This window comes from Micropterus salmoides, unplaced genomic scaffold (genome assembly GCF_014851395.1).
Source record: "Micropterus salmoides isolate LMB-PRFRI ecotype aquatic unplaced genomic scaffold, ASM1485139v1 Ms_hic_scaffold_22, whole genome shotgun sequence".
Taxonomy (NCBI): Eukaryota; Metazoa; Chordata; class Actinopteri; order Centrarchiformes; family Centrarchidae; genus Micropterus; species Micropterus salmoides.
This window is the reverse complement of record NW_024041373.1, coordinates 12,752,647-12,768,515: the sequence shown is the minus strand read 5'-3', so window position 1 is coordinate 12,768,515 and position 15,869 is coordinate 12,752,647. Positions and strand designations below refer to the sequence as shown.

Below are 15,869 nucleotides of genomic sequence, written 5' to 3'. Positions count from 1 at the left end.
GTTAGTGTGTCTATGTGTGTCTATACCAGAAATGACAGGGTGAATAGAGGTCATAAGGGTCCTGAAATCCTGTTTTATCTACTCAGAAAGTTATTTCTGTTTTATTTTTATATTTTGCCTCCCATATTTTCCATTAATCTAAATGAAAACATTTGTACACAGGTTGTTCTGAATGAAGATCATATCTATACTTATAATTAAAGAGATTATCATCAATTGCTGCCCCTGCCAATTTTAAGTGGAAGTAGGAAGTGCTTTGATTAATTATTAAAACATTCAAATCTTACAAGTCATTTCCTAAATATGTGTTTTACATTAGGAACTAATTCAATAGAAAATAGCCTAAACTCACATAAATATTTTAGACTGGTCTGTGGTGTTAGGCCAGTCATAATTTTGCTATAAGATCAGTCTAATGCAAGTTGGACAGTTTCACAAAAACAGAGACTGACATATTTTAAGCGCTAAAAGTTAGTCACCCCACCCCCAGGCTAACTATGAGCTAAGAGCCATGTTTCCCTGGTAACAGGCAGTGACACCTGCTGACTGGTGGCACCAAATGACAAAAAAAGAAGAAAACACAGCTCATAATTTGTAGTTTGTTAAGAAGGCCATGGAGCGAGTGAAGAGAAGGGATAGAGTTTTTAGAGAGTGCAGTAACCGGTTGGAAATATACAGCAGTAAGAAAATCGTCAGTCGTTTTTTTCTCACTCATCGCTGAGTGTTTCCAATGAAATGTCCATGTAACTTCAATTCTTCCGGAGGGCAAACCTTTTCTGCTGGAGTGGACGGAGCTGAGTGGTTTGAAGCCATGTTTACCCAGAATTCATGCCCAATTAGTCCTAATGAAGACAATCACAAACTAATGTGCAATGGATGAATTTAGGTGTCTATCGGAAGTCTGATTATTAGTTGGATCTAAGCCATAGTTAAAGTCTATCTTTGTCAAACCAGCCCCTGGTCAGGTTTTGGGAATTGAACGACCATCTAGGCCAATAAACCTGCTAAATGTGATATTAATGAGCGTAAACCATACTTCATCTTGATTTTGTTTAGTTCATTTGAGCAGTGGTGACCTGTTCATTGAAAACTATCCATCTCCTCCATGGTCAAGCTCATTGAATCTTGAAATGAAATGAGGCATACTGTTTCAATAGCGCCTTGCAGTCTATCAAAGATTGATTTGGTTCTTTTCTCACAAAGATTGGAACTTGACTCCAAAATACTGACTGCATGTCGCTGAAGTGTGAGGTACTAGATGAAAACAACAAGATGGGAGCAGATGTCAAAATTGGACATTGTTAAGGATCACTAAAAATGTTGAGGGGCTAGGTGTATGACTGCTTGCTTGTTAAAAGCTTCCTGTTGCTAGACCTAACACACTGTTCTCGTAGTCCTTGGCTGAAACGGGGAAGGAACTCTTTCACAGCAGTCAACCATGATTGTCAAAGTCTGTCACTTTTAAGTCAAGCAACACATCCACTGGGGGAAAAGAAAAAAACCTCACCAACCACCCACTAAGATAGATGCATTGATTCAAGAATTGATTGGCAGTTTGGCATTACGGCCTAATCGTATATATGCTATTTGTTTTGTCTTCAATCATCAGCTGATCATCTTATGTTTTATTTTGTATACTGGTCGGTTGCTTTATTTCCTTTTGCTTTTAATACATGTTTTCAGGTTTCTTCCCAGGTTCTTTCATCTTTAATATGAGTATTACTCTGGATAATTCAGATAGATGATTGTCCATCACTGCATGACAATGGTTGATTTGATTTTTTTAAACTGAAGAAAATGCCCACATAGCTTAAATTCATAAGGCCATCCTAAGTAATAAAGATAATTTAAAATGAAAAAGTGACTGCGTTGGTCACGTATTTTATCCCTCTTTACATCCAGGGGTCGAGAGGTTGCTTCCTTAATTCTGAAGGCCTTTACTGTATTATAAGAGAGGTTGAGATTGACAGTGATAGGATCAAGGGGCCAGGTGCAGTGCTATAAACACTGGGGCTCTATAGAAGAATTGTGAATCCATGACATACAGTATACATTATACACAATATTCTAAAAATTAACCTTGAGAATTAAATTGTTTTCACAAAAGAACATGCCCTCTACAGACATGATTGGTTGTCCACTATAATGGTTGAACCCGGAGTTCATTCAGAATGGCTTAAAGTGATACCCTAGATCAGGGGTCGGCAAATATGTCTGGCATTGGGCCAATTTTTTTTCAAGCCGTTTGGCTACATGGCGGGCCATAACATGGTCAAATTCTTTTATATCCTTTAACGCCTATGTGTATGTTTGGCTCAGTCGGTAGTACGAGCAGGACTCCCGTTGGGAGGGTTATATGACCGATCCCAACATTCTGCAGACATATTTTTTCTCTCCCTTGTACACAAATTGATTATAAGGACACTTTTGCACATGCTGACAATAAAGCATGTGCTGCAGTGTGTGTGTGTAGATGCTTATTTTCATTTCCCTGAGGAAATCCAGGTGAATCCAATCACACCAATCTGACCAATCCACTTAAGAGGAAGTGATTATGTGGGTAACTGTAGCTGTCATGACAGGCCAGATACTATTGCTGGCGGGTCAGTTCTGGCCGACCACTGCCCTAGATGTTTCTCCCAGTTTTCTGTGAAAGACTGCAAAGGCTATAAACCCACTGCTATACCATGTAAATAAACAGATAACTCTTTCTATCTCATTGACATCTGAGAAGTGTATTCTCTTTATTACACATCAGATGTATGAATCTATCAATAAACCAATAAGTATTTGTCTAGGGAAAAGGCAGAATGACAGCCTGACATTTCAGATATAGTAAAGACATTTCAGGTGTTTTATTATTTATTATCTTTGTGGAAACCTGAGTCAACCTCTCAATGTGATTCTTTAACACAAAAAGTCTTATCAGTTGTTAATCTTCCTCAAGAATTGCAGGAACATAAAGACAAGTTCAACAAACCTACTAAGCAAGAACACATTACAGTGCAATCAGTAACTGGCAAAATAATACAATCCACTAGAGAGGAGACGTGTCACTCTGTTGGAGTTGTTGGAACTATGCAAACACAAATATGATAATTAACCTCGGAGTTTGGCAAATTCAAGTATTTTTCCAACCTCAGTTTTAGAATACAGTCACTCACCAGTGGGGCCAAATCATTTTTCACCTTCAAACACTCAAATTTTCACTCACTCATGCATTGAAATGCTCCTACTGAGCCAGCTGAGGTAAAGGAGAGCTGTTAAGTTATAGTATGCTTGCTAAGCCTAAGTCAGTATCTGCTGCTATATTGGGCATCACCATCTGGGGTATTTAGCTCGATAAATAGGTATATACAGTACATGTTAAAAGAACTTACTGTTGATGTTAATTTAATGCAGTTCTTTCCTTTTAGTTGCTAGTACTTTGCTTTTTGAAAGTGTTATAAAAACTACAGAATAAACAAGTCTACTATAGCGAATCTTACATGCCATGTTTTCTACAAAATCCAATTATTATTATTTCAACAACTTTTTAACAGAACTTTAGGACTATAATATTCTGTTAAAAAGTTGTTGAAATATGCATTGAATAAATCCAATTTAAATATACAATAGAGAAACCAAACAAGCATCAAAGGACTGGAGAATCCTAAAGTAAGTTAGTGACACCCTTCTGATTCCCCCATCTTCCCAGATCAATCTCGGGGCCTGTGATTAGATCAACAGACATTAATCTTCCCAACTTTAGTTCAGCATCAGCATCTTATGGCTAGCAATTTAAGAGCAAGATGGAGGTAGGTCCACAGGAGACAGAGTCATGAAAGTCATAAGTCAAAATGCTAGCCAAATTAATGCAAAGGGCTTCGTATGATACATGAGCTTTGAGATCGGCTCGATCAGTCTCATGTCATCACTGCTGGGTACAATCAGAGTGAGAGATAATACAGAGGGAATATGCATGTGCAAACATTCCAGGTAATGTGGAAGAAATGTATGATAGATTTGCATCATTGAACAAAATACTCACCATTAAAAAGTGACCGCTTGAGTATAAAGTCACAATGCAAGGTAGTTAGCTATTTCAAATTAACTTGCAGACCACAACAGCTAACAACAAGCTAAATGTACAATTAGTTGTGAATTTACTGTTACATTGTTTTACCAATAGAAACATGTTTCATTTAAACTGTTAGAAGTGTTTAGTTTAGCAGAAAGATGACGACATACATCAAACCAAGTCAAACCAGAAGAAATTATTTGCTTATAGAGGATGAAAAAACAGTAAAAGCTATAACTTGCAAAAAGTGCACTAAGCTACAGTGGTATGTACTGTTTACATTACAGATTTGTTTGCATTAAAGGTAGATGGCTAGTTCTGCACAAAGAGAAGGTGATAAATTAGTACAATATTTCTGCTGCTTATGGAACCTGTCACTTAGATTCCATTAAGTTAATCAGGCTTAAGTTAATAGCAACACATAGTAAAGAATAATAAATCAAACAGCTCTTTCCAAATATGGGTAGGTTGCCACCAAGAATATTTTGCCGCTTGTAGATAGAAGAGACAGGAGAGAGCAAATAAAGCAGATGAAAGGATAAAAAGTGAGATAAAAAGAGCTTCTGCATTCATGTCTGAGAATAAAAGAAGGGGCAGCTGCTGTTGTCGCCAAAAGGCCTGATTTCTTTGATTGACTTCATCAAAACAAGGAACATCAAAAACAAAGACACACTGGGAGTTAGGATTTCCACAGGGCATTCACAGAGTCAATAGCAACATGGGGCCAGTGCAAATCTGTGCACAGTGCCATTATGTATCATGTAGTAGGTAATTATCCACTCTTTAGAGAACTATGAGAAGCAAAGTAAAAGAACAGTGGAAACCATTCCAGCTGAAACAGAGTATATGTCCTTAGGGGATATTGGTTCTACAACTTACTTGGTTGTGTATTATTCATTAAGAGCTCCACATTCAATTGTTGTGTAATTTGTCAAATAGGACTCTTTGAGCTCAACAGAAACTGGATAGATTGGGGTTGGCTGTCACTTTTACTCTCACTCCCTGGGTTGATACCCAAGTGCATTTTTTTGTATTTTTCCCCCAGTAGGCACTATTCTGTGTTACTCCCACCCTGACACCAGCACCACCACCACCTCCAGGGAATATTCACAGTCTAGTTACCAAGATAACGGCTATGAAAAATGGACAGCATTAAATGTTACAGCAGTCAATTTTTCTGATCCAGGAAAAAATGAAAAACTGCAGAATGCTGAGGGAATCAAAATATAGCCATATATTAATGGACACTGAGGTAGATCTATATATATAAATAGGCAGCAGATAAGTGGTTGATAAGCCGGTGAAGTGTGCACATACATCATGCAAAAGTCTCGGGCATTGAGGTGAAAGACAGCAGTCTGAACAATTTGAGCAATTGAATGCCAGAGCTCTGAAATCACAAGGCATTACTAATACTGAAAGGCCACTCCATCACTAAGTACATCTCAAGCAAGAATATGTATATACTTTAACAAACTGCACTGCAGCTCAAATAACATTTTACAAAAACATACATTATAAACCATGACATAAGCATGACAAAAATAAGATTATTCTATTTAGTATCTTTCATACCTCAAAACATTTTTTATGTCAGATGTCTCACAATAATAGGACAGGTCCTATTAAGCTACAGGCGTGGAAAAATTTGGAAATCATCCACTGGGATGATTTTCCTTAATTACTGTGCCAATATAGCTCCACTGAACACATGAAACAACATCAACCACTTGTCTCAGATCCCAACTCACCGTGTAAGTGATCACTGCCAACATGCCAATCAATGTCAAGGAGCTAATGGAGAAAGCCAGAGCAGGTAGACCATCTGCAGGTAGAAAGACAGCAAAGCCATTAGAGATTTGACCTAGGCCTCTGACAGAAATACCAACGGAGTCTTTGTTACATGTGCAAACTAAGAGCCTACTTTCATGTGTGCACTTCGATGGTATTTAAGTCAGCTGTTTTATAAACTCAATATTAACAGCATTCACACCCAAATGCAGCGACTGTATGAACACACTGCATCTAAATTTCTTTGAATATTCTAAAGATGCTTCTAAAATGTCATTGATGCACTGCTGTAGATAATCCAATGGCAAAATCTCATAAAGGCTGTTTGACATAATTTAGTTTGCTCTAAATCCCCCCACTGTGCAGCACATATAATTTTAAAAGGAACAGGAGTGCTGTTTCTTTGTGAGACACAAATTACTTTAATGCATGGAGCTAAAACAGCTGTTCCCAAACTGAAGCTGGTACAAAGCCAGGAACTGGGTGGAAAAAAATATATTAACAAGCTAATGTTAGCTACTGTTGTTCAGTCAGCTAACATTTGGGACGAGAACCCTCTTCAATGGGTGAGAAACTTTGTTTGTTGTAATTCTAATAAAAGGTACATGGATACTGAAAATTGTCAAAGTTTTCACTCGTTTATATTATTAACAGGTAACAAAATGTCTGAGGAAGTCTTTGAATTATCCTGAGTATCTGGGGCATTGTTTCTGAAAAGAAACACTGTGGGAGAGTTTTCAGGTGGCCCTCCACTGATTGTGCAAATCAGGTCAGTTTACTCTTCATGTGGAGTACTACTCAGAATGTGAAAACAGTTGTATGTCTTCTGTGGCTCTAAAGAGGCTTTGTCAACCTTAATGATGTTATAGTAACATTATTAGGCCTATCCCAGCTTAGGCTTGGAGACTACAATTTTTTATAGAAAGCCTGCATTACAAACTGGGAAAAGATTTTGAAGTGTGAATTTAGGAGTGTCTGCAAACATGCTTTTAGGGCATCATGGAAAATGTAGGATCTGGCAGTTTGGAGCTTGAATCACACTAGTGACTAAAAGTCAGGGTATCTTGTTATCTGTTGCTTTGGTAATTCTTTTTTTAAAATCTGTCTTTTGTGACTCTCCCTACATCATGGATGTGCAATGCTAAACTGTTGGGAGTAGCTCAAATATATCATAAAACCTCTGCAAAGAAAGGCACGTGGCTAGATACCATGAAGGTAAGTGGAAGTTGCATTTTGTTGTTTGGGTAAACTGATTCTTTCAATGTTTGAATGTAACAAGGAAGACTAAGGAATTGTTGACAAAAACGTTTTATCTCAAACAGAATAACAAACGTCCAGTTGAAAACCATTTTAAAACAGACAGTTTAGACTGCACACCTGACTCCAAGAACACAGCCTGCAAGGACGTGTCTCTGTGCTAATGTTCTTAAAGGGAAAATTAGGGAACTGAATGCATTTGGGAATAATGTTATTCACAAGGACCATGCATAATGTTGTTATTCTAGTACTCTCAGATATTATATCTGCTTTTAATGCACTGCAGCAAAGTCCTCCTCTGGAGACACATCTGGTCATCAACTTTTTTTTTGTCATTTCATACATTGATCAACGGCTGGATCTTTCAATGCATGTAGACTGAGTTGATGTGTGTCACCTTTGATTGAGGCAGAAAGGGGACCACCCATAAGGCAAGGGCAACAGTAGGTGTCACACCAGCTGTCAGAACTGGAGTTGGATGACAGGGATTGATGAAGACACTGATTGCCTCTCTCCCCTGTCAAGAACCCACCTGTTAAAAGGTTCCACGTAAAAAGCTACACAGTTGTCCCTTTATTGATATCCCACATCCTCTCAGCAGCAACTTCATAGTGCCCAGCCCACCTGTCAGCATGGGCATAGGTGGCTCTCTGCTTGTCTTTCTCCTTGACAGTGGCATTTGATTGGGAATATTAAGTCAGTATTCAGGGCATGTATAATTTGTCCTGTTTAGAACATTTATCACTTTCTTTTAGAGGCATTTCATAAGCAGCAGGACAAAGAGGTGGAAAATGGAGATAAATTATATGCCTGCTCTCCATTGTATTGTATGCAAAAAGAAAACTTTGAAGTCTGACAGCTGGGCTAAACATTAACATTTGAATACATGTTTCCTATTCCCGGGTGTTTCATTGCGATTTTGCTGCCTTTGTTTAGTGGTGAGCTTGGTAAAATAGACAATAGCTCCATGTTCTGCATGGAGAACATTCTGTTCATGAACTCCACACAAAGAAACGGATAGATGTTTGCTGCCACTCTTCTTGGTTTCTTGAGCAGATTTTCCGGGGATTAAACAGAGGGAATATTGTCTATTATCGGTGGTGCTTCCACATCTGTACAGCTTCGATTCCAACAGCAATGGAATGAGGTAGCTCTTATCTCATCCTGCATATAGACCTTCAGGCTTGTGTGCATGCATGAGACTTGTACAGAGAGGTTTTTATTAAGGAGCTCCTATAGCCCTATCACCCTACTTCTGAGGAATGACAGAATCATCAAAGGCGAGCAGGAAGCATCTTTATGCATAAGTGATGGTGTATAGTATGACTGCAGCAATAACCAGGAACTGCAATACAACAGCATGTGGAGGCTTATGGGAAACTTTGGACACAATCATAGTTACTTTTTCTCTTTGCGTGGGCAAAGCTTAAAAAGTCATATCATTTGGAAAATGGGGTTAGATAGTAGTTTGTGTTTAATACGATATTTTGGGAATATTGTAGCTTCAATCTCACAGCCATGCTAATACAGATAGTATTAGTAGTATAAGTACTAACGCAAACTTGGATGGAAGAAAATGTCAAAAGATCAATCAAGATGAGATGAGAACAGCATCACTTCAACTCCCTCACAATCAATCTGTAAACTGAAGCCTCAAATGTATTTAAAGAAATAAGAGTCTCTATTTTTATCTAAATAATTCAGTTTTACCATTTTGGTTTAATTAAATAAAAAATATACAAGACTCTGAATGTAAAACTGACTGCACATGACATTTTTCACAGAAACGAACAAGGTGACAGAAGGTGACAGATTAGAATAAAACAAAGATAATGTACTGAATAGAATGGTTAAGGCTTTCAGGAAACATTTAAAACTTGGCAAATGCATAGTTCTGCAAATGTATTTATATACTGTAAGTGGTGTCTCATTTAAGATTAGTTACACTTTATTACAATACAATGATTCGACCCTACTTCTCTCAGAAACAAGCACAAAAATGTTGTCTGGCCTGTGAAACATTGAAACCAGATACAGATGAAGTCATTGCATTATGATGAGTATTTTATGAAGTTTCAATATCAATACACAAAATGTAAATAGAGAGTGAGCAACAGAGTGGAGATTCATTTAATTCAATCAATTGCAGGAAGGACAAAATTCTTCGGGCATTAATGTCCTCCACCAGATCTATGGAGTCCTTAGGTGGTGCCCTCTCTCTATGACCCCACCCAGTGAGTCATGGAGTGAACTGTGCACGATTAGGAAAAACACCTGTTTGATGTTTAAAAATGAATTATTCTGTTTTACTTATTGTTTGTTTATATATTTATGGTTTCACTGTTTCATTTTGAAATCATGTACGGTTTGGTAATAGCTTCATGCCCCTGAGTCAGGGTCAGATAAATGAACTGTCTTACCACTTCTATAAACACAGTAGTTCTTACACAGGAAAATATGCTATAACTCCAGGCTAATATTGGTTTATAGTCTTATATATAAGCTATCAGGGGTGAATAGAGCAAAATACACTGGCAGAAATAATTGCTATGTTTTAAATTTTTTCATATACAGTGTATATAGACATGAGCATGTTTTAGGGTTGGTTCTGAGTGTATTTATTCTTTTCTCATTGCGAATAGGCAAGAAAAGTTAAGTGTTAAGAATCTTGCTCAAGTATTCTTCCAAGCTAAGCTGGACTACTCCAAACCACTCCACTCCATCTTGAGGAGTGGCCGACAAAATACAAAATTGTACTGTATGTTCTTGAATACCAACATTAATAGCTACTGATCTGGAGTACATTCAGAGAGTACATTCAGGCATTACTTTAACATTGTAACATATGTAATGCTGGAGCCACTAAAGATATCATGGCTTTAATGAACAGTCATTGCAATGCAGTCAGCAGGGTTACGTGGCAAAAGTGCCTTTCCTTTTGCGCAATTAACCTCCCATCTGGAAAGAGAAGAGATGGGGAATTAGAAAAGGGATGATCCTCTCATTTACTTCTCAGCAGCCGAGCAATTTCCCCCTGTGCCAAGGAAGGAAGGTTAGGGAGAGCATGAGGGGTCCACTATTGTGAAGAGAGGCAGATGGTTCAGCTTCCTCCTTGATCCCCAGATGGCAAAAGGCCAGAAGACTGTTAGGAGCCCACATTTGGCAACACCCTGCATTAGCATGAGTATACGCACAGGCAATGCCACGTTCAACAAGTGAGGGTGCCTAAAGAAGGTGTCTTCCATGAATCACAATCAACCACAAATACAACAAATGGTACATTTAATTTCTTATTTCAGATTGATATTTGGGCTATAAAGTGTTTCTGAAATACTGATACATACATTATCGGGGTATTTTAGTAAGGACTTGTTGGAAAAGTGAATCCATAATAAGGAATAGACCGTAACATCCGTGAATATCATGTCAATGTAACTTCTTGTCTATGTCAGCACTTTTAACACTAGAACCGCCAGGGTTCGTTGTATACCTATAACCGCCATGGCGGGTAAAATTTACCCGCTATAAAAATGCAGTGATTTTGTGATTATTTCTGCTACATGTTGCTCCAACACACTTTGGGAAACATTCAGCACCTTGGCTGTGCATTTCCTATAAACACCATCCCCATATTTAAGACATTTACAGAATGTTTATTCTATTCTATTCATTGTCTTCACCGTGCGGGTCGATCGCTTGCACTGTGCATCTGTGTAGGGCACGTTCACACGCGGCGGCTCTTTTGATTTCATCCACTCGCCACTGTTATAGATGTTACAGCCTAGTTATATTGTTATATTCTTAACACAGCTTCTATTCTGCTTGTTTTTTCGGACTCCATTGGACATCCAGAGAATAACATATAGCTACAAAAGTTTGAAAGTCTAAATAAAAGTAGGCTATTTATTTGAAAGAAACGATTATTATCAATTCCAAAATTCATTGTAGATTTTTACCCAACGGAAAAACGATCACTTTTACTAAAAAATACATAGCATTGGAAAAGTTAAAGCCGGTCAAAAAGCACATGAGGGAGCCGCACGCTCTCTTGAAGGGACCGCAGAACACACCTCTATCACAGGGAAAAACTAGCCTACTGTAGCATTAGTTTTGATGATCATGTAGCCTACACAAAAGCTATAAGCAGCAGCTTTTATGCATGTTTACTTCATACAAGTGGATCGCTGTCAGATAATGACCTGTCAGATGCAGAATCAACCTAGGACACAGTGCTCAGCCCCCACTGTCAGACTCTCCTTCACTCACTGCGCTGAGCAAGTGTAATGCCTGTTGTGGAAAAGGCGTTGCATAGAATGTTTATCTAAACGCATGACATGAACAGCGCTAAAATGACTATTCTCTAGAGGGGTAAATTTTACCCGCTGGCGCTTATAGGTATAAATGCCCATTTTTTAAAATCTGGCTTTATCTTAACATTTTTTAACAATAGGGGGTGCTACATAACACACTTTTAGGAAAAGTCAAAGACTGGGGGACTTGAATATTATATTGAAACAAAGATACATACAATCAAAAAACAGCCGCAGGTAAATTTGACCCGTTGGCGGTTCTAGTGTTAATGACATCAAAACAGGGGTAGGTCCATGAGTGTCACCAGATTACCCCACTGTAATTCCTGACCAATCAAATCAATGAAGATTTAGGCTGAAAGATATACTTAACTTAACATGATTACTTTGGTCAGCTCTGTGGTGAAAATAAATCAATAAAGTCATGATGTAACAGGTTTTCTATTATCTTAAGCTTAGTTCACATTACACGATTTTTAGCCCCAGTCAGGCTGTGATCGGGAGTAAATCAGCGGTCGATCGGTGGTCACCAGTCGTTGTGTGAACTACTCAACGATGCATCAAAACGGCTTTCCAACACATTTCTGACACATCGCCGACGTCTGCCAGATATCTAGCATGCCAAATATCTGGAAGAATCGGCCGACTCGATATCTACATCCAGCCAATGAGAGCAGGCAGCTGGCAGAGCAGGCAGCTACTTTTTCACCATAAAACACTTTTTACTCACCTCCAGCTCTCTCTGTAGCACAGACGACCCCTGCTACCTGGATATGTGCTAACCCATTCTTTCACCTATATTCTTTGTCTTTATAATTGCTAACTCTATAATAACAAACAGCTGTTTCGTGTGTAGGATCGCTCACTGTCAGTTCGTGTAGTGTGTGACCCCCTGTCACCAATCAGTCAGGTGCCGACGCTGAAAGTCATGTAGTCTGCACAAGCCTTTACATGTAGCTACATGCCAACGAAAACTGACTACGTGATCTGCATATGGCTACTATCAAGATACACTATATCTGAGCAAACTCCATGTGTGCCATACTCATCATAAAATCTACTAACCTCCATACATTAGTCAACTAGGGTCTGATGGATTTGTACATCAAACATTTACAACTTGTGCAAACCAGTCATTGTCTAAGTTTTCAGTATCTTGTGACAACTTGTATATTTCCGTTTTACCGGCAATTGCACCTTATCTAAAATTTGCTCCCCATTCTTTCTAAACAAACCTTTAGACTTTAAACTGAGGCTGGATAATAGAAAGATGCAGGAAATAATGCAGTATAAAGAACGGATAGGAGCAATGGATGTAGGCGTGGATGTGGCCTCAAGGGAGAAATGTATATAACCAATGAAGGTAAAAGGTGGAATGAATTAAGTAGGTTGACTTAAAAAGAGATAAAATAAAACCTGATAGTTGTGGTGGCAACAACTATAAAAATGAGACCCAAGTTGAAAATTACAGGAAGCATTTTCTAAAGAGGATATACTTACGACTACTCCCAAGCTCCTCAAAAAGATATTGTACTTTCTCCCATTGAGTAGAATTCTGAGCAGGTGGGGCCTCAAGTGGAACGAAGGCTCTGAAACAAATGAAACAATGAGCCATACACAGATTCCACACAAAAAAGAAATTACTTTGCATATTTTGTAATCATTCTACCACAGCTACCAGTGTCACCATTGCTGTTACTAAAAGATGGCAAGAGAGCTAGAGAAATACCGACAGAAACAGAATGCTGCTAGTTCTTTTAGAAAACAATGACAATACAGCTTTTTTCCCCCTTTTTTATTCATATTTTAAGTATGTTGTTAAAAAGCAGCTGGGCAGTACAGAAACTGACTTAATCTGTATCCCACTACAAAGACCTTTTGTCTCCTATTCAGCCCAATGCTCAGACAAAAATGGAAAAAGAAGCTGCATTTATACTATATTGATGAGGTGTTTGTTCATGTTTCATGTTGTGCGCTTTATTGTCATATACACATAAATGTAAACAAATTCATTCTCTATATTAAACCTATCCTTTAAGGGAGCAGTAGGCAACCACTGTGCAGAGCCCAGGGACCAGCTCCACATCTGAGCCGGTGTCACTGGTCAGTGGTACTGACTGGAGAACGTTGTGGATAGTGGTGGAAACCGGAGCATCTTGAGAAAACCCACGCAGACAGGGAGAACAGGTGCCCTTATGGCTGTGAGGCCACTGTGCTATCCAGTGGGCCACCATGCTTTATAAATTACACACACACACACACACACACACACACACACACACACACACAAATATCTTACTCGAACTACCCACATTTCTTCAGTGGATTTAGGCAGCCTCAGTTACTTCTCTCTTCATGTAATCCCAGACAGACTCGATCATTTTGAGACCAGGCCTCTATGGGGATATACCAACACTTCCAAGACTCCTTGTTCTTCTTTATGCTAAATATACTTCTTACTGACTTTTGCTGTATGTTTGGGGTTGTTGTCATGCTGCAGAATAAATTTGGTTTGCCAATCAGATGCCTCCCTGATGGTATATCATGATGAATAAGTATTTGCCTCTACTTCTCAGCATTGAGAAGACTATTAATTCTGACCAAATCCCCTACTCTATTTGCAGAAATGCAGCCCCAAACTTGCAAGGAACCTCCACCATGCTTCACTGTTGCCTGCAGACACGCATTCTCGTACCGCTCTCCAGTCCTACGTCAAACAAACTGCCTTCTGCTATAATATTTCAAATTTTGACGCATCAGACCAGAGCACCTGTTGCCATTTTTCTGCACCCCGTTTCCTGTGTTTCCGTTCATAGTTTAGTCACTTGGCCTTGCCTCCATGAGGTATGGCTTTTTGGCCGCAAGTCTTCCACGACGGCCACTTCTAACCAGACTTCTCCAGACAGTACATAAGTGTACCAGAATCCCAGAATTTTTTGCCAGTTCTGATCTAATGGCACTACTGGGCATCGTCTGATTGTGAAGGGAAGTAAGCATGATGTGTCTTTCATCTGCTGCAGCAAGTTTTTTTGGCCGACCACTGCGTCTACGGTCCTCGACATTGCACATTTCTTTGTGCTTCTGGAAATTCCGGTGTGCCTTCAAATGTCTGCCTAGGACAGACCTTGCAGAATAACTACCCTGTGATTGTTGCTTTGCTCAGTCTTGCCAGGGTGTATGACTTTTGACAGTAAACTGTCTTCAGCAAACTCACCTTGTTAGCTGACTTGAGACCAGTTGTAGTTTTCCTACACAGCGGTTTCTGTTTCGGTTAATGATTGTGTCTCAACCTATTTATTTTATTTCATTTTACTTTTTTTTGTTAAACACAAACACACATACACTTTGATTACTTTACGCTTTAATTGTTTAATGAAATGTATGGGGCTGATTGTTCTTATGTTGTGTATATATGATGCTTTGGCAATGTTGTTATTACATGCCAATAAAGCTAATTTGAATTGAATTGAGAGAGAGATATCTATCTATCTATCTATCGAGAGAGAGATATATATCTATAATTCTAGATAGATAGAACAACACTTTTTAGGAAAACTAAGTGGGGAAAGGCTTGATGGTATTGATGCTCAATTTCAGTGCTGACTTTGACACCATTCATCATGAAACCCTTTTCCACTGATCATTAATCCTTTTTGACGGACAACAGAGAAACAGGCCAGAACCCTTTTTAGTATTTAGCATCTAAAAAGTCGAATGAAATATGGTGCTCTATGACTCTAGAAAGATTATTCTCGGAAGTTAAAAAAGTGGTAGTCCAAAAAAAACTTTAAAAAACCTTCACCAGGAGGAATCTATTTCAAATGAGAAATATGGAAACATTTAGAGTTATTCATGCTTTGGTCTATTAATCTTACATCATGTTCAAGCTTTATTTTCCTGTTTTGGTCCATCTTAAGCCTGCAGTGCAAAAACACTGCAGCCAGGCTCCAAAAACAAGTTGAAGGTTCCTCATAATTACAGTAATGGCCTTCCAACAGTGGCTACCAATTCAAATAAAAGTATTCTGAAATGAAGGCTGTCATCTTCAACGCAATGTGTGCTATGACACTATGTCATAAACAGCATTTTAAAATGTTATAAGTAGCCACATACTCTGGTCCACTGACAGAGTTCGACTTTGGTTGCCTAGGTCTCAAATAAAAACTAAAGTAAATGTGATTGGGAAATTTTCTTTGAAGGCACCTAGACTATGGAGATGCCATCCAGACTGTTCTTAAGACATGAATCAATATTCTTTAGATTAAAACAAAAAGTCTCAAAGGCCAGATTTGAGTCTAAATAAACTAAAGTAATTTGCAGTGGCAAAACAATCAAACATCAAAAATCTGCAGCAATGAAAGATCAGGGGTCATTTCAGAAGTTAAACACCTTACCAGGTATAAAGACAACAAACAAAGGCCATCAAGAAAAGACCTACTGAGTGAACATTC

General features: G+C 38.6%; 1 protein-coding gene across 1 annotated transcript in view; it reads right to left on the bottom strand.

Moving 5' to 3' along the window:
• Positions 1-15,869, bottom strand: part of lmbrd1 (LMBR1 domain containing 1) — a 55,710-nt gene that overhangs the window by 22,547 nt on the left and 17,294 nt on the right. The window contains exons 6-7 of the mRNA XM_038737153.1: positions 12,919-13,007; positions 5,812-5,885 (exon numbers count right to left, since the gene is read on the bottom strand). Of these exons, the coding sequence (XP_038593081.1) occupies positions 5,812-5,885; positions 12,919-13,007 (163 nt within the window). The remainder of the gene's footprint in view (positions 1-5,811; positions 5,886-12,918; positions 13,008-15,869) is intronic.